The 27,109-nt window shown below is 47.1% G+C and overlaps 2 protein-coding genes and 1 long non-coding RNA gene across 5 annotated transcripts in view; 1 reads left to right on the forward strand and 2 right to left on the reverse strand.

The window, feature by feature from the left end:
• Window positions 1–14,953, reverse strand: part of LOC129486025 (uncharacterized) — a 36,627-nt gene extending 21,674 nt beyond the window's left edge. The window contains exon 1 of the long non-coding RNA XR_008658827.2: window positions 14,842–14,953. This is a non-coding gene — a long non-coding RNA (uncharacterized lncRNA). The remainder of the gene's footprint in view (window positions 1–14,841) is intronic.
• The window catches only part of KCNIP1 (potassium voltage-gated channel interacting protein 1), a 388,899-nt gene that overhangs the window by 338,443 nt on the left and 23,347 nt on the right, over window positions 1–27,109 (reverse strand). The window lies entirely within an intron of this gene.
• On the forward strand, window positions 15,090–26,173 carry KCNMB1 (potassium calcium-activated channel subfamily M regulatory beta subunit 1). 2 transcript variants are annotated; one of them, XM_055285276.2, is made up of 4 exons: window positions 15,090–15,186; window positions 18,848–19,005; window positions 20,427–20,598; window positions 25,310–26,172. In XM_055285276.2, exons 2-4 carry the CDS (start codon window positions 18,872–18,874, stop codon window positions 25,577–25,579), a joined length of 576 nt encoding a protein of 191 aa, XP_055141251.1. In that variant the 5' UTR covers window positions 15,090–15,186; window positions 18,848–18,871; the 3' UTR covers window positions 25,580–26,172. The 2 variants fall into 2 exon arrangements, with proteins under 2 accessions (XP_055141251.1, XP_055141252.1); XM_055285277.2 differs by lacking the exon at window positions 15,090–15,186 and adding an exon at window positions 17,511–17,630 and having other exon boundaries at window positions 25,310–26,173.

A 27,109-nucleotide genomic window follows, 5' to 3' on the forward strand; every position in this document is an offset into this window, starting at 1 on the left:
TTTTAAGACTGTGCCTAAGCTATTTACACTGAAAAATAAATGCACATTTTAAAAACTAAAACCTGAAACTTAATTTTCCTCTCTGAAGAGTTCTAATTCAAACCTCTCTGGCATGTCTGTGTTCAGAGTTAGGACCTCATTATAATCCCCTGCCTCCTGCCCACGAGAGATGCAGGAGGAGACTTACGCCATGTCCTCTAGTGCAAGACCAAGACAGTGGTTTCTGGAGGGTGGTTCTCAGCCCCACTCTGCTTGTTCCCCACAGGCTCTGAAGTGGGAAGCTTAGGAGCTGTTTTCTGCTACAATATGCATCTCCCCTCTGTGAATCCCTCCGGCACGCAGTGCAGGTGGCTCCACACCAGGAGTCACTCTTTAATTGCTTCACTGTGTTCAAAGAGCTCCTCAAACAAAGCCGGCGTAGTAGGAGGAATCTGGCATTTGGAGTGAAAAGGCCTGAACTCAAACTATAGCTCGGTTCTTCCTGGCTTCTGCATTCATTTCTTGGGCACCTGCTATGCATTAGGGCCTGAGCTATGCCTGGACATTCAGAGATAAGCTGGCCACGGCTTCCATCCCAGAGGAGCACTTGGCCTTGGAAAGGAGACCTATACACTCAAAAGCCACTGTCCTCCAAAGTAAGGATGGCCACTTCATTTACTCAAACTAGGACACATTTGAGAGTAAAAGGAGATGACAGGAATAAACAGGGCCTTTCCACGGCTGATGGGGACCTGTGGTCACGCTACCCACAGCCCCATCTCTCTGTATGGGGTCATAGTCAAGACGTAGAGTCTAGCACACAAAAGGAATTCAAACAAATTCAGAGGAAAGTCACTGCTTTTCCATAAACACATAAAAGAGGATCATGTTCATAATTCTCAGTTATGTTTCTCATATTTTTCCTTTACTCTTGAATCTTTCCTAACTGAATCTGCTCCAAAATCCCTTACATGTCAAACTAGGAAAACTTTTCTAGGACATCTGGCCCACGTGGAGTTTCTTTCTATCTTTCTGCCACCCTCTCCCTTTCTGGCTCTTATCTCTGGTACCTCTCTGCCTCCTGTCTTTCCAGCTCTAGCGCTCTCTACCCATTCTCCAAAGGGACAAATGAGAGAGGGAGGAGAACTGAGAGCCAAAGTACAATTTGGGAGGTGGGGTAAATTAATCTTATCAATCATGTTCCTGGCACACATATAGATAAATCATATAGTGGGTTAAATCCAAAGATGCAACACGCCTACATGAAGGAGGGGCACCTAATTCAGCACCCCTTAATAAATAATAATTGAACTGTGACTTAAATGATCTGTGACAGTCAAATCACCTAACTTTCCTGAGCCTCAAAGTTCTCTTCTGAAAAATGAGTGAAATAATGAATTACATGAATGAAGAGTAAGTAAATGAATGACCCTGTGGCAGCCGTGGCCAGCTGACCAACAAGGTGTGGTGCTTTCCCCCTACCTCCGTCCCAAGAGTGTGATACTCATGCTGAGAAGCCACTGAGCCATCAGGGGCTACATTTCCCAGACTCCCTTGCAGCTGGGCAGACCACATGACTAGTCCTCACCAATGGGATGTGAGGATCAGTAATGTATGTAACTTCCAGGCCAATGTGTCTGTGTATCAGATGTTCAATGATTCATATGCTCTGTCTGCCTCTCCTGCTCCCAGTCTACCTGCTTGATAACTCCAGGGTGACCTCAAGGCCACAGGATGGTGCAGCCACAGATGGAAGGAGCCTGGCTCCCCCAGCAACCACCTAGAGGAGAGCCTTCCAAGCAGGAACATCCGTATTGGACTTCCCACGAGTGAGAAATGCACTGTTATTGTGTAATACCATTAAAACCTTGGGGTGGTTGCAGCAGTTAGTCCATCATGGCTAATTCACCTCCCTCTCAGAGTTGTTATATAGACTGAATAAAATGAGTATAATGACTTGGATGGTGCCCCCACAAAAGATATGTCCATGTCCAAATTTCTGGTACCTTGAATATGATCTTATTAGGCAAAAAAGAGTCTTTGTAGACATTATTAAACAAAGGATCTTGAGATCTTCTTCGATTACCTGGGTGGGCCCTAAATCCAACAGTAAGTATCTTTATGAGAGACAGGAGAGAAGAAGCCACTGACAGAGCAGGAGAAGGAAACATGAAGACAGAGGCAGAGCCTGGAGTGCTGCAGCCACAAGCCAAGGAATGCCTGCCACTACCAGAAGCTGGAAGAGGCAAGGAAGGATTCTTCCCTTAGAGCCTCTGGAGGGAGCACGGGCCTGCTGACAGCTTGATTTTGAACTTCTGGCCTCCAGAGCTGTGAGGAAATACATTTCTGTTGCTTTAAACTACCCACCCAGTTTGTAGTGATTTGTGTAACAGCAGCTCTATGAAAGTACCATAGTGAGGCATGTGCCAGGCCTAGTGCAGAGCCTGGCATGAGGAAGGCACCAGTAAATTATGAGGGATTTTTTTTTTTTTTTAGACAGAGTCTCAACGTCACTCAAGCTAAAGTGCAGTGGCGAAATCACGGCTTACTGCAGCCTTGACTTCCTGGGCTCAAGCCATCCTCCCACCTCAGCCTCTCAGGTAGCTGGGACCACAGGAATGCGCCACCATGCCTGGCTCATTAAAAAAAATTGTAGAGATGGGGTCTCACTATGTTGCCAAGGCTGGTCTAGAACTCCTGGGCTCAAGTGATCTTCTCGTCTTGGCTTCCCAAAGTGCTGGGATTATAGACATGAGCCACCGTGCCCAGATTAAATGATGATTTTTAAAAAATCGTCCTTTTATGCCCCTTCACTTCCCTCCTTAGAGACAGGGTCTTCTGGGAGACGGTGCTCCGCTGAGAGAAGGCACAGCTCTCATCTACCTCGTAACTCCCAGAGAAGATTCCAGTGAAGTTCATAATAATATTCACTCTGAGTGTAAATGTAGACCTTGAGCTTTGCAGGAGCAATCTTATTATTTATGGATTACAGACATACATTTTCATTAATGTGTAACAAAAGGGGATTAAAAAGCCTCTCTCTGCAGTGTGTCTTTTTAAATGCCCACAGGAAGTAGCTCCTGGGACTGCCAGCCCTGTAGGCAGCTGAAGAATCTGCCTCAGGCACAAGGTCCCCGCTCAGAGAGAGTCTCTGGCTCAGGATTAGCAAGGCGTGTCGGGAGGGCTATTCTGAGTCCCACCCTAGGCTGAGGTCCAAGGATGCTAGGGGAGCCCTCTTCAGAGCTGCCTGCGACAGGCTATGATGGAGGGAACAGGGAAGCTTAAGGCTCCAGAGATACCTATCCAATATCACTAGTTACATGTGGCTATTTCCATTTACATTAATTAAACTTAAAAATTTAGTTCTCCACTTACACTGTTCACATTTAAGTGCTCAACAGCCATAGGTAGCTAGTGGCTACTGTATCGAATGACTTAAAGTTATAGAACATTTCCACCATCACAGAAAGTTCTATTTGGACCACACTGCTCAGACAAGAAGGAATAGGGGTTTCAGCTCTAAGGTACTAGCGTCACGATCTTGGACAAGAAACGCTGTGTTTCCACCTCAGTGTCCCCATCTATAAAATTAAGATAACCACAGTAACCACTTCAAAGGGTCAGGATCAAATGAGATACTGCAGTTCAAGTACTCAGCACAGTTCTTGGAACATGTTGAGTAATTGAGAGTTCTCACTGGTGGAGAAATATTCTACAGAGAGGAATGATATGGCTAGGCTCTGTGTCCCCACCCAAATCTCATCTTGAATTGTAATACCCAGGTGTTGAGGGAGGGACCTGGTGGGCGGGGGGGTGATTGGATCATGGGGGCAGTTCCCCCATGCTGTTCTCATGATAGTGAGGGACTTCTCATGAGATCTGATGGTCTTATAAATGGTAATTTCCCCTGGGCTTCTCTCTCTTTTTCCTGCCACCTTGTGAAGAGGCGCCTGCTTCCTCTTCTCCTTCCTCCATGATCATAAGTTTCCTGAGGCCTCCCTAGCCATGCAGAACTGTGAGTCAATTAAACCTCTGGTGCTTATAAATTACCCAGTCTTGGGTAGTATCTTTATAGCGTGTGAAAACGGACTAATACAAGGAATAAGGCAAGAATATGGCATACGAGTCAGGAAGCATGGACTCCTGGGCTGGGTTCTGGCACTCATGAGAGGCTGTCGATACAGTCCTCAGTTCCTGTCCGTGGTCTAACAAAGCTATGTGGCTTTGGGCAAATCACTGCACCTGTCTGAGCTCACATGGCTCACCAACAGAACAGAGGTGTGTGTTTTATCAGATCCTATGCTTCCACAAGAAGAGAAGAGGCAGAAGCCTTTAATGGCTAATATTCTTTGGCTCTGATTCATGCTTTTAGGAACCCGTTGGAAGGAAATAATCAGAGAGGTGAGCAAAGGCGACATGAACAGATCATCACTGGAGAGTAGTTTATAATAGCAAAACCTGGAAAATAGCTTAAATGTCTCAGAATAGGAAAATAGTAAAACATTTTATGACATATCTATATGATGGACTATTATAAGGCCATGAAGAAATATTTTGAAAAACAATATTACATCAATGGGGAAAGTGTTTCTATTTAAAATAAGAACATATTTTAAATTGTATAGTATATTCCTAAGTTTGTTTTTAGAAAGCATTTATATCAATATTTAGAACATAATCCACAAACATTTTGACTGTGGTTTCCTCAGGACATTGAATCTTGATTGATTTTTATTTTCTCCCTTTTTTACTTTTCTGTATTATCAAATTCTCTATGACTTACCTCTATTAGTTTGTAAATAGAAAACATTACTCAAGGACAAAGTGATCGTGTAGGTCTGTTATAGAAACCCCTGTTTACCAGGCCTCTGGTTTAATAAAGTGTGATTAGAGTGACCCCATATTGAAGTGAGCAGCCAGGCATTCACAAAGCGTGTTTAAGGTTAATGCTAATGGTCTGAAAATAACCAAATTCTAAGCTGACCACCACTTATAATTATGTAATATTTATGGCTATACCAAACATCTCCCACCAACCCTGTACAATATCCAAATATCTTAAGAGTATAGCACATTTTACTTAAAGATAACATCAGTTAGCAGCCTTAGGTTAAAAGATTCATGGTCATTGACAGCACCAATAGCTCTTACCTTTGGTGAGCACATCTACACATTCCAAGTTTAATTATAGCTCCTTCTAATTTCTTATAAATAGAGACACTAACAAAGGATGGCGTGCTCCTCCTCCTGCTGAGGGTGCCCTACGCTGTAACAAAGTAGTTTCCAATAAACTTGCTTCTTTCACTGTGCTCTGTGACTCTCCTTGAATTATTTCCTGCATGAGACCCAAGAATCCACTCTAGCGGTCTAGATCAGGACCCTCTTTTCCAGCAACAAGCCTAGATGACCTCTAAGAGCCCTTAGAGGACTGACATTCTATGGCTCAGCAAAGAAAGTTTACAGAATAACCTGTTTATAACCTCAAAACCCCCTGCCCGTACTGAGAGGCTGGGAGGGATTGGGGTGGAGCATTCAGCCCCTGGAACCAGTCCTGACCTGAACCACTTAGAGAGGCTGTTGAAGATGGGGCCTCTGAATCTTTCCAGAGAAAAAGGACAGTTAGAATGGTCTAAAACAGGGGCTTCTTATTTATTCCTGATCACGATTTGGGACAAATAAAATATTTCACTTCCAATGAACATATAAAGGACTGTACAATCTTGCTAGTAATTTAAAGAAAGCAAATTTAAAAACAGATGAAAGAGTTTTCACCTAGCCAAAAGACACATATTTCCAAATTTAAAAGTGTTAAGAATTGGTGATTATGTGTGAAAAATTTTTTTTTTTTTTTTGAGACGGAGTCTCGCTCTGTCGCCCAGGCTGGAGTGCAGTGGCACAATCTCGGCTCACTGCAAGCTCCGCCTCCCGGGTTCACACCATTCTCCTGCCTCAGCCTCTCCGAGTAGCTGGGACTACAGGCGCCCACCACCACGCCCGGCTAATTTTTTTGTATTTTTAGTAGAGACGGGGTTTCACCGTGGTCTCGATCTCCTGACCTCGTGATCCACCCGCCTCGCCCTCCCAAAGTGCTGGGATTACAAGCGTGAGCCACTGCGCCCGGCCGATTATGTGTGAAATTAACCAGTCTCCTCTACCAGCTGTGAGTACAAAAATTGATATCGGTATTCTGGTAAAAGGTGTGCAATATATTCCAAAATCTTAAAAATGTAGAAATCTTTTGCCCTAGAATTTTGGCTTGGAGGTCCAGTCTTTATTCTAGGGAAATAACAAAAAGTGTGCAAACATTCATAAACCAAAAATAAAATTTTAACGTCCTCCCAACCATCTGAATGGATCCCTTCTCTCACCAGGGCATTCCAAAATTAACCTGAAAAACTGGTTCAGGTCATGATGGAAAGAGGGGTCCAGACATGCCTCATTATGCCCTCCTCCTTTTTGGATTTCAGGAAAAGCTGACCAGCATTTAACGTCAACAGAAACCTTAAGTCTGATAAGAAACATCTACAATCTATTCTCTCTGAAGCCTGCTTCCTGGAGGCTTCATCTGCATCATAAAACTTCAGTCTCCACAACCTCTTATTATAACCCCAGCATCCCTTTCTATAGATTATAACACTTTCAACCAATTGCCAATCAGAAAGTGTTTAAATCTACCTATAACCTGGCAGCCCCTTCTTCAAGTTATCCCACCTTTCTGGACTGAACCAATGCATCTCTTAAATGTATTTGATTGATGGCTCCCAAAAATGTATAAAACCAAGCTGTGCCCTGATCACCTTGGGCACATATTCTCAAGGTCTCCTGAGGGCTGCATCATGGGCCATTGGTCACTCATATTTGGCTCAGAATAAATATCTTCAAATATTTTACAGAGTTTGACTCTTTTCATCAACCTATTTTATGCAAAGAATATTCAATGAGGCACTGTTTATGGAACCTGAGTTTCCTGAGCTCTCACCAGCCTGGGGCTCCAAATTAGCCACATAAAATTTGACTTACAAATGTTTTGGTTTAGAGTCCCTACCTGCATAGCTTTCAGACCCTACAAATATTTCTGGGAGATTTGCAGGGAGTCTCCATGTGCTCAAGCCCTCTTTTTTTGCTCTTACCTTGTTTTCCTGTCCCAAAGCCACATACACAGGGAGATGGACTGATATCTATGTAAGCCCCTCCTGACCCCTCCTCACTCTCTAGCTGGTTCTGCCCTGGAAGCTGATCACTGGGACTGCAGCAACAAGCTCTTTGTCTACCAGTTGGATTCAACCAAAGGAGATCAGATGTCTGGAGAAGGGTCTGTAAGCCAAAAATAGAATGCTAAGCCCCTTGATTGACTGAATGGATCCCACCTCTTGGCCAAGGGGATTTCAAAGAAACCTGAAAAACTAGTTCAGGCCATAATGGGGAGGGGATGTTGGACATGCTTCACAATAAAATACCTTCCTCTCTTTGGTATTCAGGCGCAACTTACCAGCATTAACATTAAAACAGAGGTCTTAAGACTGACAAACAGACTGTTTGTAGTAATAAATACCAAATTCCAACCTGACTGTAGTATAGCATCACATGACAGATAGCAGGCTCTGGAAGAAACAAGTATTTTACCCCAAACTATATTTATTTGACATATTTCGAAATAGCCCTGCAAAGCTGTCATTTTTGGGGAAAATCTACATTCTGCAGAGAATCCCCTTCCCTTTCCAAGTCTTTCTCATCCCAGAGAGATTTAACCAAGAGTCTAATCAGACCTTCTAAGGTCTGATAACAGACATTTATCATTTATTCTTTCTGAAGCCTGCTACCTGGAGGCTTCAACTACATAATAATAACCTTGGTTTCCACAACCCCCCTTCATGGTTCTTTCTGTTGACTTCAACTCTTTAGGCAAAACTTAATTATTTCAACCAATTGCTATTCAGGAAATCTTTGAATCCACCAGGAAATCTTTGAATCCATCCCCATTTGAGATGTTCTGCCTTTCTGGGCGGAACCAATGTAAATCTTATGTGTATTCATTGAAGTCTGCCTGTAACTTCTGTCTCCTTAACATTTATAAAATCAAACTGTAATTCAACCACCATGGACACATGTTCTCAGAACCTTCTGAAGCTTTGTCATAGGTCATGGTCCTCACATTTGGCTCAGAACAAATCTCTTCAAATAATTTACAGAATTTGGCTTTTTCATCAACACATCCCAGGAGAGTGAGGACAGCAGTCCATTCCCCAGCTCCTTCCCTGAGGGTCTTCCCAGGCTGGGATCATCCCCTCTCAAGAAGGTTCTCCTGCTGATCCTGGACATAGCTCCCTTCCCTCAGTCCTCAACCAACATTGCGAGGCCCTAGGTCACTATTCCCTGTGGTTATAACCTGTCCACACCTTCATTCCTAATACCTCCCGAGGTTTCCCAATTTAAGTGTATCCTCTAAAGTGGTGTGCTGGCAAACCAGCTGTCCAAAAAGACAAAAGCCCTGATTTGAATTGTTCATAGATTTCCACAGTATAACTAATCCCATCACTGTGGTGGATTTTCACCTCCTGAAGGTTGAACACCTGGCTTGCAAATGCTCTCCCAGTGCCATTGTGAGCCAGCTCCAGCACACCTAGGGACCCTGATTCATACAGGAGTCTACCTTTGCTGCAGCTGTTTTAGCTGATAATGATGGCCATTATCTATCAGGGCCACTGCCCAAGGCCACAGCTAAGCAGAAGTGGAAACATCCTCTTCGTAGGTCCCAAAGTGGCATTGCTTGTGTTCTGAGTCCCACAAGCCCTAACAACAGCTTTCTCTGTCTTGCTCTCTCTCACTCACTAAGGCTCAAATCAGGCCTGGGACAGGGTTAGGAAATTGCCAACCCGTCACCATCTCCCACTTCTATGATGTTGCCATCTCTGTCCATCTGTTCTGGTCCCCAAACTTTGTGCTTACAGATACAATCTCCCTTCTACCTGTCCATGAAAAATGACATCTGGGCATGGGTGTGGTTCAGGGGTAGAGAATAAAACAGGTCTGCTGATAGCAAAGGTGGACTCTGCCTTCCACTAAACCCAAACAAGCACACAAGGAAGCAAGCACCTTCCTAAATATCTGACAACATGGCTTTGATGAAATCTATCCCAAGTTAGCCATAACATAAAAAGCTGTATAGCCTTTCTAGAAAAATGTTTTATGAAATGCTTAGCATCACTAATCATCAGAGAAATGCAAATTAAACCACAATGAGATACCATCTCACACCGGTCAGAATGGCTATTACTAAAAAGTAAAAAAATAACAGATGCTGGCAAAGCTGCAGAGAAAAGGGAATGCTTTTACACTGTTGGTGGAAATATAAATTAATTTAGCCCCTGTGGAAAACACTTTGGAGATTTCTTAAATAACTAAAAATAGAACCATCACTTGACCCAGCAATCCCACTACTGGATGCAAACACAAAGGAAAATAAAGTATTTTACCACAAACAGATCTGCACTTGTACATTTATTGCAGCACTATTCACAATAGCAAAGGTGTGGAAACAACTAGGTGCCCATCAACAGTGGATTAGATAAAGACAGTGTGCTACGTATACACCTTGGAATATTACACAGCCATAAAAAAGAATGAAATCATGTCCTTTACAGAAAGATGGATGAAGCTGGAGGCCATTATGCTAAGCAAATTAATGCGGAAACAGAAAACCAAATATCACATGTTCTCACTTCTAAGTGGGAGCTAATCCCCAGGTAGACACAGACATAAAGATGAGAATAATAGACACTGGGGACTCCAAAAAGAGGGAGGGAGTGGGGCAAAGGCTGAAAATCTTCCTGTTGGGTACTATGTTCACTCTCTCGGTGATGGGATCAATAGAAGCTCAAACGTCAGCATCATGCGTTACACCCTCATAACAAACCTGCACATGTAGCCCCCGAATCTATAATTAAAATTCAAGAAAGAAAAATGTTTTATGTACAACTATGAAACTATAATATATCAATTTAAGGAAGAAAAATGTTTCATGGCATGGGAAAATGATTATAATATTCTGTTACATAAAAAAGTGAGAGTTTTTTTCCCAAAAACCAAAGCACGATGACAACAAAACCGCAAGATCTCTGTTTATTCCTCTGGGGACTAGAGATGTGACAGTGAATAAGAACGGTTCCAGTCCCTGATTTTAGAGAGCTTACCCTTGGGTTGGGAGACATGTTAATGGAGGATGCACATGAATAAATGTTAAATTACAGCAGGAGGAAGTGTTCTGCGGAAGAGGCATGCAATGCTCCCAGCATGCGGAGCCAGAGCTTCTACCTGGCCCAGGAGGCACAGAGAGTGGCTAAGGGGCTGGGGGCGAGGGAAGGCCCTAGCAGGGAGTCCTGTGGAAGAGTAAGAGCTGGCCAGGAGGCAAGGACAGCGGAGACATGTGCCATGGGAGGAGAGGGCACCTGCTTCCTTTATGTGGGTCGAAAAGGCCACACACCACTCTTACAGCAACTCTCTCTGAGCAGTGAGGCTAACACTGTGCCTCATTTTCTCCCTGCACTTTCACATCATGCAACTTTCTCACAGAGCCGGGATGATTTGCACCAAGGAAAAAGCATTTTTTTTAAAAAACCAACTTTACCACACAGACAGACAGCAGGGCTGTTTATTTATTTATGCTCCGCTTTGTCTCAAAGAGGATTTTCAAGGTGCTTACGTTAACAGCATGGCAGAATAAAGTAAGAAAAATTAGGCCAAAGGAAAATATGGTGAAAAGAGTCAGAGGAGAAAAGAGTGAGTATCACCCCACACAGCAGGGAACAAACTTACCATGTTTTTTGTCATGTCTTGTCTTGTGGCCATTTAATTCTAATATTGGCATTTACTTTTGCTGTTGTTATACTTTGTCATCTCAACTCTACTAAAAAATCTCCCACTGTTATTTTCTCTGTCTTTTTTTACTGTCTCTCATTTAAAATACATCTTTCACTTTCTGTTCTGCATTTTTGCAGTTTAAGAAATCTGGCATCGCTTTTCCGCAGGGAAGGGGCAGTGTCTGAGTCGCACAGTGATGTATCCAGAACTTCTGCATAGCAAGTGCTGAGATGTCTGTGAACGCACAGCTTCGCCAGGACTGAGCGCCACTAACACCCATTCCTGCAGCACTCAGAGAGGCACACACACAGGGGTTCAAGACCCAGTTGCCAATTTGATTTATGGGACTTATTATCCCAAGTGTTGGCAGAGAGGAGATATTGATTCAGAAGGACTTAAATAAACAAGCAGGTGCATAATCCAGAGAGGGGTACAGACTGAGCTGAGGGCATCTGGAAAGCAGCAGAAGCAGACATTGTGAAGAAACCTGGAGTCTCTTGAAAACTGCTCCCAAGGGAGTCATGGGGTGACAGAGGGGCAGGGACAGGCTGCGGAGTCAGTGGGCCCAGGTGCACTCCAGGCTCCATCACATCACATGCTAGGGGCGTGACCTTGGGAAAATCACTTTGCCTTGTGCTTTTACAGAAAGAACAAGGCCTTTTGTGGGGGATTGTGGAGAGGAATGTCCATGTGTATGCCTATGTATATGTATTGCATATCTATGTGGTCATTCCCTGGTACATAGTAGGTGCTTCATAAACAAAAATACCCTCCCATATCACTGCCCTTCTACTCCATTTGTGCCATAGTGTGTGACCTAGGAGTAGATAAAGCACTTTTTTTTTTTTTAGACGGAGTCTCACGCTGTCACCCAGGCAGGAGTGCAGTGGCTTAATCTCAGCTCACGGCAACCTCCGCCTCCTGGGTTCAAATGATTTTCACACCTTGGTTTCCCAGAGCAGCTGGGATTACAGGCACCTGCCACCATGCCCAGCTAATTTTTGTATTTTTAGTAGAAATGGGGTTTTGCCATGTTGGCCAGGCCTCAAATGAACTGCCTGCCTTGGTCTCGAAAAGTGCTGGGATTACAGGCATGAGCTACCATGCCCAACCTAGATAAAGCATTTCTAAGCTCTCCTGTAACACTCCATATAGCAATCTCAGGTGTTTTAATTCCCACTGGTTTAATCCTACCACCATCACCAGCAACAGTAACAGTCCCCCTGTGAAATCACTTGCAAGTGTGTTCCAGTTATTATGACTGCATAACAAATTACCCCAAAATGCATGGGCATGAAATATTAGTTTTTTTCTTCCCATGGATTTTGTGGCTCTGGAATTCAGAGAGAGCACAGAGCAGGTGGGCTGTCTCTGCTCCACATTCTCTGAGGCCTCAGCTGGGAGGCTGGAAGGCTGGGGGCTGGAACAGTCTGCAGGCGTGTTCTCTCCCATGCCCGGTGAGAGATGCTAGCTGTTGGCTGAGATCTGAGCTGAGGCTGTCAGCTGGAGCACGGGGCCTCGGCTTCCTACAACATGGTGGCTGGTTCCCAGGTACATGTCCTGAGAGCATGTGGGGGGAACTTGAGCCCCCTGTCTATGACTTAGCCTTGAACATCGTGCTGTGTCCTTCTACCATATTCTACTGTTGAGGCCCTTAAAAGCTCCACCCAGGGTGAAGGGGAAGAGACATACATGCCCCTCTTGATGGTGGAGTGTTGATGCCACACTGTGAAAAGGGCACATGGAATGGGAAGTACTTCGGTGTGACCATCTTTGGAAAGGACAATCTCCGTACTATGTGTCAGGTAGCTTAGGTGATCTCTCATTCCTCAAAAATACTGGGGGTCTAGCTATAATTATCTCTATTTTAGAGACAGACAGACGGAAGCTTAGAGAGGCAAAGTAACTTGCCTTGGACAATTTATTTCACCTCTCTGAGCCTCAGTTACTCCCTCTATCAAATGGGTAGAAAAATCTCTACCTCAGTGGTCTATCGTGAGCCTATTGTGCTAGTACCTTAAGAAGCTGTTGGAAGAGTCAGAGAAGATATTTTGTGATCTCTGACACCCCGTACTAATGCAAACCGTCAATATTTATTGTTGCAGCATTGTTATTTTCTTTCCCTCCATCTGTAGCCATCTGTCACATACAACCCTGCAGCCAGCAAAGGACCTGGGTTTTCACCCGCAAACCCTCGAGGACAAGGCTTGTCCATGCCTTTTGGCTGTGGCTCATTTAGGGGCAGCAGAAGACCCCACAGCCCCCCTTCCCTGTTTGTTCCCACCTTCCCTTGGGAAGAATGCCAAAGTTTGTTTATAAATTCCAAATAATATGTAGCCCTTAATAACTTATTTAGAGTATTACGAGCAAGGAGCCCTTTGGTTATATTCATAAATGGCAGCCTGTTGCACTGTGTATCTCTCCCCCAGGGAAGCAGGAGGGGGGCCTGGCATTTCTGGATTAGCCCCAGGAGGACTTTTCCTGCTTCTGAAGGGACAGAGAATCATCCTCGGAAAATTGCCCTTCTGAGGCTGAATTCCAGATACTACATCCCTCTGTCAATCTGCCTGCAAGGTCTGAAGCTGGCGTTAGACCCTCTGGTGCTCTGGTGCCCATTAAACAGACAATGTAGTCTCCTGTTAATAAGATTCAATTAGGAAAGGGGTGGAGAAGGGGTGGAGAGTGTGTCAGGGAGGCCTGAGTGGCCGCCTTCATTTCACGCCTGCTGCAGGAAGGAGGGAGGGAGGTGGTGAGCTCGCTCAGCAGGGAAGGCCAGGCTGCACCCACCTCCCTGGGGGCTGAGGAAACTCAAGGTGACCTCCAGAGCTTCAGGTGGCAGCTTACTGTATGACAGAGGTGATTTTTAATGTCTCAGAGCAGCCCCAGGGTCAGCAGAGACAGACCGAGCTGTGCCATCTGGAAGGGCCAGCTTTGAATCTAGTTCTGGCCCCTAAGGCTGGACCAGTGACTTCAAGCCTCCAAGTCTCAGTTTTCAGGTTCTTTGATCTTTGGATCAAGTGAAGGGTGCAGATATGCTGTCTTCTAGCATCATGCCTGATACTTAGGAAGGCCCCAATATCTGGGATTGTTTTTGTTGTTTCGTTGAAAAATATATATATATATATATTTTGAGATGGGGTCTCGCTCTGTTTTTCAGGCTGGAGTGCAATGGCGCAATCTTGACTCACTGCAACCTCCGCCTCCTGGGTTCAAGCGATTCTCCTGCCTCAGCCTCCCAAGACATGCACCACCATGCCCTGCTAATTTTTGTATTTTTAGTAGAGATGGGGTTTCGCCATGTTGCCCAGGTTGGTCTCAAACTCCTGGGCTTGACCAATCTGTCCACCTTGGCATCCCAAAGTGCTGGGATTACGGGCGTGGGCCACCGCGCCTGCCCTTTGTTGCTGATTTTCAGTCCTCACATCTACTTTACAGATGAAGAAACAGAGATCTAAAAGCCTGTTTTTGCCTGCAAATGCTGACATTCACTTGTCTTATTGCTAGGAACAAATCTCTGTACTTTCACAGTCTCTGGGAGGGCCCCTGGTGAGCAGACTGTCCCTGGACCTGGTTGGAAGCAGTTGTGGAGTTCTCACTACTCCCAGCTTCGGCTCGGTTGATCCTTAAAAGGTCGGTTCTCTCCCCTCGCCATAAATCCCCACTGTCTCTAACCCTCATCACTACCCTAAAGCAAAGTAGGTTTTAAAAATGCCAGTAACACAAGTGAGAAAACTGAGGTCCTTTAACGATAAGTTTGGGAGAAAAACAAAAAACAGAAAAGGAAACTGAGGCCCAGAGAGGTGCCATAACTTGCTCAGGATCACACACCACGTAAGTGCCAAAGGCAGGGAGCTGTAGCTGCTCCAGCATGGATATGCCAGGGACTGGTGACAAGCCCAACCCCTCCAGCTCAACTCCACCCTTCCTCATGCCAACAAAAGGAGAATCATTTCCTATTTGCCAGCCCACAGACACAGAGAGAAGAAGAAATATTTCCAAATATACCAGGCTGATCTTTCGTAGTTTCTCAGTCTTGCTGTCTGTTGTCATTTGAAATCTGTTTCCCACGAGACTCTGCGAAGATGGAGGTGCAGGGCCTGGGTAACAGCTGCCCTCCTCAGGGCTGGGTACCTGCTCTCCGAGTCTGTGTCTCCAGACTGTGTGCTCAGACTTGACCATGTTTGGGCATGGAGGCTTGCCCCAGATGGGGACCAAAGGCTGCTTCCCTGGAGACGGGCGGGGAGGCCAAACTTCCTGCTAGAGCTCTGTGGCCTCTTTTGGGGTGGGGGCTGGGGGCCAGGCAGAAAGAAACCATCTGCTGCTGAAGACCCACAGGGCGCCGGGAAGACTGTGAGTACTGGGTCTGAAAGCACTTGGGAAGTGATTTCTCTGAAGACCGGGCTGGAGGGAGACTGGGGAAAGCAGCCTGCCACAGGGCAGGGAGGGAGGCAGGCAGGAGGACTCCCTTCCTCTCGGGGCTGTCCTTCTGGATGGAGATTAACACCAATGCTGGCACTTGTCACCGATAGAGAGGTGGGACAAAAATAGATTCATCAAGAGGGGTCCAGACTTCTGCTCCAAACTTTCAGGGTTTCCTTCATTAGTAATAACAGCTAATATTTACTGAGGGCTGATTTGGGGCTAGGCACTATGATACATGTCTGATACTCAATATGGCATTTGATCTTTAGCTGAACTCTCTGAGGCTGGTACCATGATTCTCATTTCACAGTCATATGGTTGCTAAGCGGCAAAGCCAGGATTTGATTCCATGCCTGAGGACCTCAGAATCGCCCTGTCCACACCCCACCAAACTGTTAAACAATGTACTCTATTCCTTGTCCTTCTAAGGAAAAGGATGTCAACTCAGCTATCAGGTCACCCAGGACACTCCAAAGTCCTGCCTTCCTTTGTCTTTCTCCATCTTCTGTGAATCTATCCCAGATCTCAAGTGACCTTTCTAAATGGGAAGATATATCCCGGAACTTCAGAGATATTTAGAAACGCTCAAAACTGGGAAGTTCTTCTTACAGTCTAACTGAAATCCCTCCTATGATAGCTGAAACCCACTTCTTCCTGTTCTTTCTGTCCCTTGGGGTATATTGACAGTTCCCATCCTTCCTCCCGCTAAAGGTTCTCCCTTTGGATGCTGAATACTAACTTCTTGCTGAAGTCATATCTACACTGAACCCCATGCATGGTCTTAGGAGGATTTATCCTGACTCTATAAACTAACTCAGTGCAGGCAACAATCTCATCAGAGCATTAGAGACGGGTCAGACCTGAGTAAACCAAGTTTCCAGACTTCTCTGTGACCGGGAAGCCTCTCTCTTCCTTTCCTTCTGAGCTCCTAAAACTGGTAAAACCAGGTTCCTGCCTTCACCAGCCTCAGGAGTGCCCAGGGGCCTGGGAGGGCACTAGAAGCCACATAGCAGAGGAGGCCGTGGCCCTGGGTGGTGGGGGCCTGATTAGCCAGGAAGGAGCGTCAGCCACAGGAAGCCCCCACAGGTATGCTCCCACTCCCCCGGGGAGAGAAATGGCTCTGTTGTGGGCACTCGGCCGTAGGTTTCCAAGATAGGATTTCCCAATTGCTTCAAATGATTTATGTCTTACAGTATCTGGGGTGGGGCCAAATGCCAGTGACCCTTGCAGGTCCTGGGGAAGCAGACTGTTGGGGCTTTTAGCCTACCTCCAGGTGATTCTGTTGCTTTACCTGTGAATACATGGAGAGGCTTGTTCAGCTGACGCCAGGTAGAAAAATGCATGGGCTCTCGCATTCCCACAAGATCACAGAACAGAAGGAAAAGGATAGAAAGGAGTTGAACAAAACATCTCTCTTTGTCGGGGGCAATTTCTGCTTGCTTGTGCTTTTACGATGTCTCCATTAGAATGTAGGGAAACCTCACCTCCTGGTGCCAAATAAAGGAGAAAAAGTTGTCATTGGATGTCACCTGTGCCATTCGATAGGGGAGGTGGACCAGCTCACTGGGAAGGTGTGATGGGTATCCGTGGTGCCTGACCCTGGACTCTTCCCTTTAGCAGAGATGCCCAGGTATGGGGGCAGACTGGCTGAGGGGAGGGAGTCAAGAATCTGTGAATATTTGAAACAGTCCAGTAGTTAAGAGATGCCTGAGCAGAAAATAGAGCACTTTGCAGAAAATCCCTTTGGACTAATGCCTGTCCCACAGGCACTGGCTAATTAAACAAACAAACAAAAACCATAATATGTTTATTACTTTAGGGACCTGGCAAGGAGAATAAAGTTCCCCTGATACCTGGCTAAAATTTCCCCTGAAAGGGAGGATTACAATGAACGGGTCCCATGGCCCTGGTATTTTGGGTAGAAATGGACTCTGGTTACCTTAAACAAATAAAAACAACAGCAAATAAATTTACCAGAAGGCTCTAGGACAGCTTGCGGAACGCCTGGGAAATCACACAGGGACCATGGCTGGGCATCTCTGTGGCTCCAGGTGGCATTGATTGAGGGGCTGTTTCTTGAAGTCTTTGTCAAGATTCACACTCCTGGGGAGCGATCAGGAGCCTAGCAGGGGGAGGGTGGAATCTTTGCTTGCACTGGGGTGGGGTCAATGTCCAGGGGAAAAACAAGGAGTTGCTGCCTAAAGAAGGAGGAAAAAAGGAAAGCCACCACCAGCAAAGTGCCCATTCTGCTTTGTCCCAGGTGGCTTCAAGCCCTGAAATAAGAAAGCAGTCGCTGAGGCCACCACGATGCCTTTTTTCTTCTTTCTTTGCTTGAAGTGGGGGAATGTTCCTTACAAAAAAACCGGAATATGGTAAACCTCCTGCCTCTCCTGACAACCTGCAGCTGCCTTCTGGGGCCCTCCTCTCCTTTCCCTGCCTGCTGCCCGGCCCAGCCAGCCCTGCCACAGAACTGTTTCTGGGCAGAAATACTCCAAGTTTCCCTGTGAGATAAGTGCCGTGGAAGGAGGTGCGTGGATGATGCACATGTGCTGCTCGCTCACCGCATGAGACCTATGACCATTGTAGCAAATGATCATAAACCTGACGGCCCCAAACAACAGAAATTTCACCAGAAGTCCAAAATCACCAAGGTGTCTGCTGGCTGCACTCCCTGCAGTGGCTGCAGGGGATGAGCCATTGTTCCTTGCCCCTGCCAGCTTCTGATGGCTGCCCGCACACCTTGGCTTGTGGTCACATCACTCCAATTGCTGTCTCCCTGGTCATATCAGCTTAGCCTTCTCTTCTGTTTAATCTCCATTCACTTCCCTCTTCTTAGGACCCTTGGGATTACATTTAGGATCTACATGGATAATACAATATTGTCTCCCCATTTCAAGAGCCTTTATCTTTTTTTTTTTTTTTTTTTTTTTGAGACAGAGTCTTGCTCTGTTGCTCAGGCTGGAGTGCAGTGGTGCATCTCTGCTCACTGCAAGCTCCGCCTCCCGGGTTCACACCATTCTCCTGCTTCAGCCTGCCATGTAGCTGGGACTACAGGTGCCTGCCACCATGCCTGGCTAATTTTTTGTGTTTTTTTTGTTTTGTTTTTCATAGAGACAGGGTTTCACCATGTTAGCCAGGATGGTCTCGATCTCCTGACCTCGTGATCCATCCACCTCGGCCTCCCAAAGTGCTGTGATTACAGGCGTGAGCCACCGCGCCCTGCCTTCAAGAGCCTTTATCTTAATCATTCCTGCAAAGTCATTGCCACATAAAGTAACATTGATAGCTTCCAGAGACTAGAACATGGACATCTTGGGGGGCCATTACTGAGCCTATTACATACTGTGTGACCTAGGGCAAGTCACTATACCTCTCTGAGCCATAGTCTTTTATCTGCAATTGCCTCTCAGTTGCACGGGGAAGGCTTACATGGGGTCCGAAAAGCAAGCCTTCTGGAAGTTGTAAAGCTTCAAATATAAACAAGAGTGATACTAATATTTGAGTACCTTCCCCTCTCACCTGTCCTCTCTTTCTGTGGATCACCTGTGAACTGGGCTGATCTCACTTCTGTTTGCTTCTGTGGACCTAGAAATGATCACTGCCCCCAGTGAATATGGTGAAGAAGCTGGTTATGGCCCAGAAGCGTGGAGAGACACGAGCCCTTTGCCTGGGTGTAACCATGGTGGTGTGTGCCGTCATCACCTACTACATCCTGGTCACGACTGTGCTGCCCCTCTACCAGAAAAGGTACTGAGATTTCCTGGCCTGCCCACCCCCCAACCCTCTCCTAAGGGTCTGGCATCTGTAAGGAACACTGGTCTTCTACTCACCCCGCTCCTTGACCCTCACTTGAGGCAGCAGGGTCAAGACGATGCTCATTCTTAGGTTCTAGGGTTCAAATGCAGGGAAGGTAGGATGAACTGAGCCCCAGTGGTCTGAGATTCTAGGACCTGGTAGTAACAGACACATGATGCCCTTCTCACAAGAAATAGCAAAGAATCAGAGCAAAGATTCCAGTGCAAGTTTGATCCCACGAGGAACTGGAGAATAGCAGATGTTTATAGCTCAGCTGCATAATTGTCTCCCCTCTGAAGCCTCCCTGTCAGGTAGGCATCCAGCCTCCTGATGAATACCTCAAGTGAGGGGGAGCTCCTTGCCTCACTGAACATACATTTCATGTTTGAGGTTTTCTGATGTGTCAGCATCTGCTTCCCTGAAGTTCTGCTCAGGAATCTCAGAGAATGGTCCATGCCCTTGCTCCCTGAATATCAACCACTTAAGATTTTAAGGAAAAGCCGTGAATTCCTAATTCGTGTTCTATTTGTAAAAAAGACATTCAGTTCTCCCAGCCTGTCCTTAGGATAAGTCTCAGACCTGTGCTCTGGGCACATTCCAGCAGCTGACAGCCCCCTTCTGACTGGCAATGGGTCTCCCACAGGATACTTGGGAGATGAATCACAACTGATTTACTAATATGTTGATGAGCCTGTTAGCCTCTCCCGGGTCGCTGCAGCCTCACTCTTCACAACGCTGAAGCGATTCCAGGCTGGACTCTTAACCTGGTGAAGCACCATTTAGAGACTGTCCCCACCATCTTTCCCATCCTGGCTCATATCAAGCCCCTTCTATATCTGCTCCTTTTAGGAGAAAGATCACAGCTCTCAAACCCACTCAGACCTAGCTTCAGGTCCTGTATGGCCTCGGCAAAGTCACTTGACCTTTCTCAGTTTCTCTTCTGCCTCTGCAAAACGAAGATGATATGGATAAGAAAGTCTCAGGTTTGGCTGCTTGTCAGAATCACATCAGGGAGCTTTGAAAAAACACCCAGGGCCTGGGCCCAACCACCCAAGAAGTTCTGATTCACTTGCTCTGGGGTGTAGCTTGGATACGGGAATCTTTTTAAAAGCTCCCCAGGTTTTTGGAAGAGTAGCCAAGGTTGAGAACCAGTCATATAGATAATATCTAAGACCCCATCCAGCTTCTACAATTCCTCCCTGTGTCCAGGGACTGTGGGGTCATGTGCCTTTATTGCTGGATGCTTAAGACAAGACGAGGAGCCCAGCCCTGGATCCCTCTAAAGGCTCCCAGGGGATCAGGGGTTCAAATGGGTGTTCTGTGTGTCACTCAGCTCTGAGATGTGTGTGTGTGCATGTGTGTGGTCTCCTCAGCGTGTGGACCCAGGAATCCAAGTGCCACCTGATTGAGACCAACATCAGGGACCAAGAGGAGCTGAAGGGCAAGAAGGTGCCCCAGTACCCATGCCTGTGGGTCAACGTGTCAGCTGCGGGCAGGTGGGCTGTGCTGTACCACACGGAGGACACTCGGGACCAGAACCAGCAGGTACTGAAGTGGGGGGATGGGGACACATCCCTTTATCCCTGTCAGGTGTATGAGCCTGTTCCTAACTGTCCCCGTCCCCGAGGCTGAGAAAGATCAACCCACTTGACCAGGTCTCACAGCTGGAATGAGATTGGGCCAGCCCTAGCTCTTCTGTGTTGGAGTCACACAGATCTGGGTTTGAATCTGCTGCTAATGGGCTGTGCAAACCTAGGCAGGCCACTTAGCCTCTCACCTCATCAGTTTCCACCCTTGTAAAGTGGAATGCTAATGTTGCACCTCGAAGAGCTGTTATCAAGTCAGAGACGCTGTATATAAAGTGCCACGCTTGATGCTGGGTGGATAGTGGGCACTCAGACAAAAGCAGTGATTAGTGTTAGTACTCTCATTCTACAACCTCGGTCAAATGAGGGACCAGGCCCAGGGCCAGATCCTCAAAGTGGAATCCCGGTGACTCCCCAGGAAACCAGGGACTCAGGGCTGAAGTAACCTCCATAAACAAATATTTAGATGGTTTTTCCATCCTTGCCTCCCAACATCCCACCCTCCCCCTCCAAAAAACAAAATTCACCACCGTATCCTTTCCTAAAGCGATCAGTTGGCCCATATTCTGTCTCTCTGCCTTCCTTCTTTCTTTCCTTCTTTTTTCCCTTTCTTCCCTCCTTCTTTCTTTTCTTTTTTTCCCTCCCTCCCTCCCTTCCTTCCTTCCTTCTTTCCTTCCTTCCTCCTCTCATTTATTTATTCAACAGCCATTGAGCACCTCCTGTGTCAAGCCTGTAGGACTCAAGAGGAGAGAGCTCATGCATGAACAGTGCCTGGCAGGGAAGAAATGGCACCAGGGAGAAGAACAGAGGAAGTTACAGGGGTTAGAGGAGGGGGATGTTTTCCAGCTGACAATGATGCGGAGTATCAGAAAGGCTCTTGGCGAGATCGCACCATTGCACTCCAGCCTGGGCAACAAGAGTGAAACTCCATCTCAAAAAAAAAAAAAAAAAGAAAGGCTCTTGGTAAGATTGCGCCATTGCACTCTAGCCTGGCAACAAGAGTGAAACTCCATTTCAAAAAAAAAAAAAAAGAAAGAAAGGCTCTTGGGTTAGGCTTTTAACATCAGGCAGGCACAGGATGCAAGGCATAGAGAATGAGGTGATATAGGAAGAGGGTATGCCTATAGGATGAAGCATGGTGGAGGGAAGGGCTAGGTGGAGACAGGGATCAGAGGGCTGACTACAGAAAATGACCCATGATGTATACAGCTGGAAAAGGCTGCCAGGGCAGACTAAGGTCTGTTCCCAGAGGCCTTTGATCACTGCAGTATGGAATTAAAATGTGAGTGTGTATGTCTCAAGATATGTCAACTTTGGCTATGCATTAGAAATCTGTAAGAGTCTTAAAAAACAAAACTAGGGTCCAACACTAGACCTATCAAGGTGGACTCTCTGGTCAGAGATCCATACATGGAGCTCCCAAGGTGATTCTAAGGTTGCAAATTATTGCCGTGGGCCATGGAAATCTTTAGGGCATGATCAGAGTTGGGCCGGGAAGATGGAGCCTGCAGGTGTGTGGGTCCAGTTACTAGACAGAAGAGCCAAGGCCACAGCAAGCACTCAGGACCAAGATGTGGGCCTGCAGCAGGGGAGATGCTGACAGTCCAGACTTGATGACTGATGGGATGGGAAGGGGCAGGGTGCCTGGGTTGGGGCGTGGAGGCTGTGGGATCTTGAGAGTGCTGAAGGTCAAGGAGAAGTGGGTCTGGGCAGTGCAGGATGGTCAGGTGTTCTGTCATCGCCAGTGGAGAGAGGTCTCAGGGCCCACTGGAGGTGGCTCCCACTCATGACCCCTGCCTCTGCATTGGCATTCAGTAGCCGTTGATTTATCCCAAAGCAAGAAACAAATTTTCAATAACTGGTGACATTCTCCGAGTGTGATATGGGCTGGTTTTCAGGCTGCCTCCCTGGTCCTGAGGTTGCCAGCGCAGAGGAGCATCCCCTGAATGAAGTGTCAGCAGAATGTGAAGGAAGGACGTGCTGGAGCCACTGCTGTCCTCTCCTCTGCCACCCAGGCTTGACCAGGTGTGGTGCTGATAGCAGGCTGCAGGGGCTGGGAGGAAACAGTGGAAATGCCCTTTGTGTTTTTGCCAAGCAGCTGGGTTGTGGGCTAGCTGCTCCTTCCGCCTATGTCCATCATAGGGGTTCAAGTAGCTGGGGCTCCAGGCTAGGTGGGTGTCCTCTGGAATCACTGTGAAGGGCCAAGAAGGCTCTCATCCCACCCTCCAGCTGTGAAGGTAGGGGCCACAGTCTGCCCTCAGCTTTTCCCGTGAGTCTTAGCCTAGAGCAGGTGAGTTCTAAATCCCCTCCCATTGTCTGTCCTGGGAACCTTACACTGCAGGGCTTGGGAAAAAGCTGGTTGGTTTCAGATCATTCAGATAACTCAGGCTTAGCTGGACCCAGGACAGGAGAGAAAGGATGCATTCAGGCCCCGGCTTCTGGGTTTGGCCATGAAGAGTGAATTGCTGCCCAGTGTCTTGCCAAACAGGCCCAGCATAAAAGATCCAGAGGAACCCTGAGCAGGCAGAGGATATACTAGGCCCAGGATGGACAGAAGCCTCCACTTCAGAGCTCATCCATAGACCTCTTTTTAAGAAGGTAAAGAAGGAGCTGATGTTGCAATTTCATGGATAAGTCAAAACATATTATTATTAATAATAATAGCGTCTTCCACTTTTTTGAGTTTTTATCATGTGCTGGGCTTCTGTGCTCAGTGCTTTACATGCATCATCTCATTTAATCCCCATGACAGTTCTCCTAGGCAGGTAGCCTCACAAACCCATTTTACAAGGCCCAGAGATGTTGTGGCAGTTGCCAAGGTCACGCAGCTCAGAACTCAGGCCTGTCTGACTCCATAGCCACACTGCTGTTTAAGGAGCTAGGTTAGCCAAGGTCACAGTCAGAGGCATTGGAGAGACTCAGGCCAGGCCCCCTCACCCTCAGCTCAGGACGCTGGATTATATGCTACTGAGGACCTGGCAGTGCCCAACAGCTCTGAATGCCAGATTCCTGAGGAGCCAGCGTCTCCCCAGCCTCAGCTGCTCCCTGGCTGGCTGGGGCCCTATATCTGAGTGCAGAGCCCCCATTTCCCAGGCTGTGAGAACAACAGTGCAACCCTCCACTGTGTTGCTGGAGTGAATGCCCTCGGGGCAGGCAGCTTCCAGGGTGGGGCCTCATATAAATCCAGGGAGTGGCCGAGGCCTGCAGGGAAGCTGGCTCAATACCTGCCATTTGGGTCTCAGTTTTACACATTTTGATCTTGCACATGATTTCACTAGGGCAACATTAAGTGCATGAAGGAATCACACATTCCCGGGCCCCGCCCTCAGTGATGCAGAGTGGGTAGGGACCTGGGTTATGGGGGCCCTGTAGATCTTCTGCTGCAGATGGGAGCACCACACTTGCAGCACAGAACAGAGAGAAAACCAGATAAAACTCCGCTTTATGACTGCTTTGCAGCACTTTCCAGCTGGCGTCATCTGAACAGGGCAGAAGGTTCCTAATAACAATAATCGGTGTCAGGATTAAACGTATGTCATGCTCTGCTGGCACAAAACTATTTTCAATGCATCCTTTCTTTCCTTTGGATCCCAGTGTCAAATACCCGCTTGCCAACATATTTTGTTTGCTGTACACAGGTTGAAACTGCAAAGGTTTTCAATTTGAAATTAAGCTAATATTTTACTTTTTTTTTTGAAATGGGTTCTCACTTTGTTGCCTCACCCGGAGTGTAGTTGCGAGATCATAGCTCACTGCAGCCTCCAACTCCTGGGCTCAAGTGATCCTCCCACCTCAGTCTCCTGTGTAGCTGGGACTACAGGTACACCACCATGCCCACCTGGATAATTTTTAACTTTTTTTGTAGAGATAAAGTCTCGCTATGTTGCCTAGGCTAGTCTCAAACTCCTGGGCTCGAGGGATCCTTCCCCCTCGGCTTCCCAAAGTGTTGGGATTATAGGTGTGATCTGGTTTCTAACTTCTCTTAAAGTGTTGGAGGTCTGGCTATTATAGATCTCCTGGATGGCCTGACATCCATTGTCTGGAGGGAGTGGTGACTGCCCGTCTGGAGGCAGCTGGCTCTCTCCCTATTGTCAGGCCCTGCCACTCTCCGGCAATTCCTCCTGGCACCAAGGCAAGAGTCAGTGGGCACCTGTCATCTCATTGCTTTGCCTGCTTCACCTGCTGACAATACCTTCATGAGCCCTGTAGGAAGTTGAGCACATTATCTCGATTTCAAATACACCGCCCACTTGGCCTGTCCCCCTCCCTGGTTTCCTTAGACAGCTCTGTTTGAAGTCCTTTCATAATATCCTTTGAAACTGATATTCACCCATTTAAGTGATGAAGCCTTCAGGGCTCAGAAAGAGTGAGCAATTTGCCAAAAATTCTACAGCCAATCCAAGCAGAGCCAGGACTCCAAGGCAGGACCTGTGCCCAGGTGGGTAGCCTATACCCCGAGCAGCTCCAGCACTGCTGTCCACACACACGACATAAATGAGAGCACGCTCTCCAGACCTGCACAGCGCATGGCCTGCCAAGCTTTAAACCAAAGTCCTGACTCCAATCCAGGGGCCCGACTACAAAGCAGGTATTTTTCTTTACTCCATATCAAGCCCTTGGCTAAGAATGGGGATTTTCAAGCCCACGGCTGCTCTTGCTTCTCTCCACAGTGCTCCTACATCCCAGGCAGCCTGGACAACTACCAGACGGCCCGGGCCGACGTGGAGAAGGTCAGAGCCAAATTCCAAGAGCAGCAGGTCTTCTACTGCTTCTCTGCACCTCGGGGGAACGAAACCAGCGTCCTGTTCCAGCGCCTCTATGGGCCCCAGGCCCTCCTCTTCTCCCTCTTCTGGCCCACCTTCCTGCTGACCGGTGGCCTCCTCATTATCGCCATGGTGAAGAGCAACCAGTACCTGTCCATCCTGGCGGCCCAGAAGTAGAGCCATCCATGCCATACCAGTTGTCAGGGCACAGGGGACTGGCTGGGCCCCCAAGGCTGCTCCACACTTGCAGATCAATGCCTTCTCCACCTGCCCTCCCACTCTTCCACTCCTATCCACCCTGTCTTCTGTTGCAGGACTAAACTTTGAGAAATCCTTTTGTGAAGTCATTGCCTGCTCAAGAATGTACAATGGCTCCCCAGTGCCTTGGAGGCCATAAGGGCAGCCAGTTATAGCTCTCTATTACCTGTCCCCACTCAACTGACTCATACCTGTTTCCGGCTGCATCACTATATGCCCCACAGAGAACGATGATCGTCACCTCTGTGCCTGACTTCTCCCTGTTGTCTCAAAGCGGTGCCCATCCTCCCCCGGAAGCTGTTCCCAGCGAGCTTCAGTCCTTTGTTTGACTTCTCTAATAAGAACAACAGCAGCTCCCATTTCTAGAACACATTTACAGTATTACTATTTTCTAGGATAGAAAGTGCCATATATATTTTTAATTCCAATATTAATAAATTATGCAAAACAACAATCAGCTGCAAGGAAATACACGAGAACTCATCAAAATATTAGTGGTGGGATGGTGGTTAATTTCTGTTTTCTTCCTTACTCCCTTTTTATTTTTGCTGCTTTTCTAAATTTTTGATTATAGGAAGGTTGTGTTTTGTTTGCTTTCAATCAGAAAAGCCAGGGTAAATGCCATTTTGGAAAAGTTGAAAGAGTGTGTCCCCCTCACAGAAAAAGATGGAAGTGGGTCTGGGGATGGAGTTGGGTTCCAGTCAGAACACACAATCTTAAAAATCTTAAAAACCCCTCTGGGCCGGGTGCAGTGGCTCACGCCTGTAATCCCAGCACTTTGGGAGGCCGAGGCCGGTGGATCACGAGGTCAGGAGATGGAGACCATGCTGCCTAACATGGTGAAACACCGTCTCTACTAAAAATACAAAAAATTAGCGGGGCGTGGTGGCGGGCAACTGTGGTCCCAGCTACTCAGGAGGCTGAAGCAGGAGAATGGCGTGAACCCGGGGGTCGGAGCTTGCAGTGAACCGAGATTGCACCACTGCACTCCAGCCTGGGTGGCAGAACAAGACTCCATCTCAAAAAAAAAAAAAAAAAAAAACCCTCTGGAGGAAAGGTCATGATATAGAGGAGGATTTATTATTTAAATTGAGGGTATGGACTCTGGCACTGAGCCTGCTGGGGAAGCAGCAGGCGAAAAGGGCAAAATAGGAAGAAGCCATCACCTTTACCATTCCCACTCCAGGAAGTTTTCCTAGAACGATGACTGTCCAAGTGTGGTCCCTGGACCAGCAGTGTCAGGATCCTGTGGCAGCTTGTGAGAAATGCACACTCTCAGGCCCTGTCCCAGCCCCACCATGCCAGGAGCCCTGCACGGGGTGGGAGTAGCAATGTTCTGTGTTCTGACAATGTGTAGGGGATTCTGTGGCACGCCTCGAGCCGGAGAACTACCGGTGTAGGAAGTGAGTGTCCTGTCGCCAGGCTTTTCAGAGCAGATGAGTGACCATT

The sequence above is a fragment of the Symphalangus syndactylus genome, chromosome 7 (genome assembly GCF_028878055.3).
Source record: "Symphalangus syndactylus isolate Jambi chromosome 7, NHGRI_mSymSyn1-v2.1_pri, whole genome shotgun sequence".
Taxonomy (NCBI): Eukaryota; Metazoa; Chordata; class Mammalia; order Primates; family Hylobatidae; genus Symphalangus; species Symphalangus syndactylus.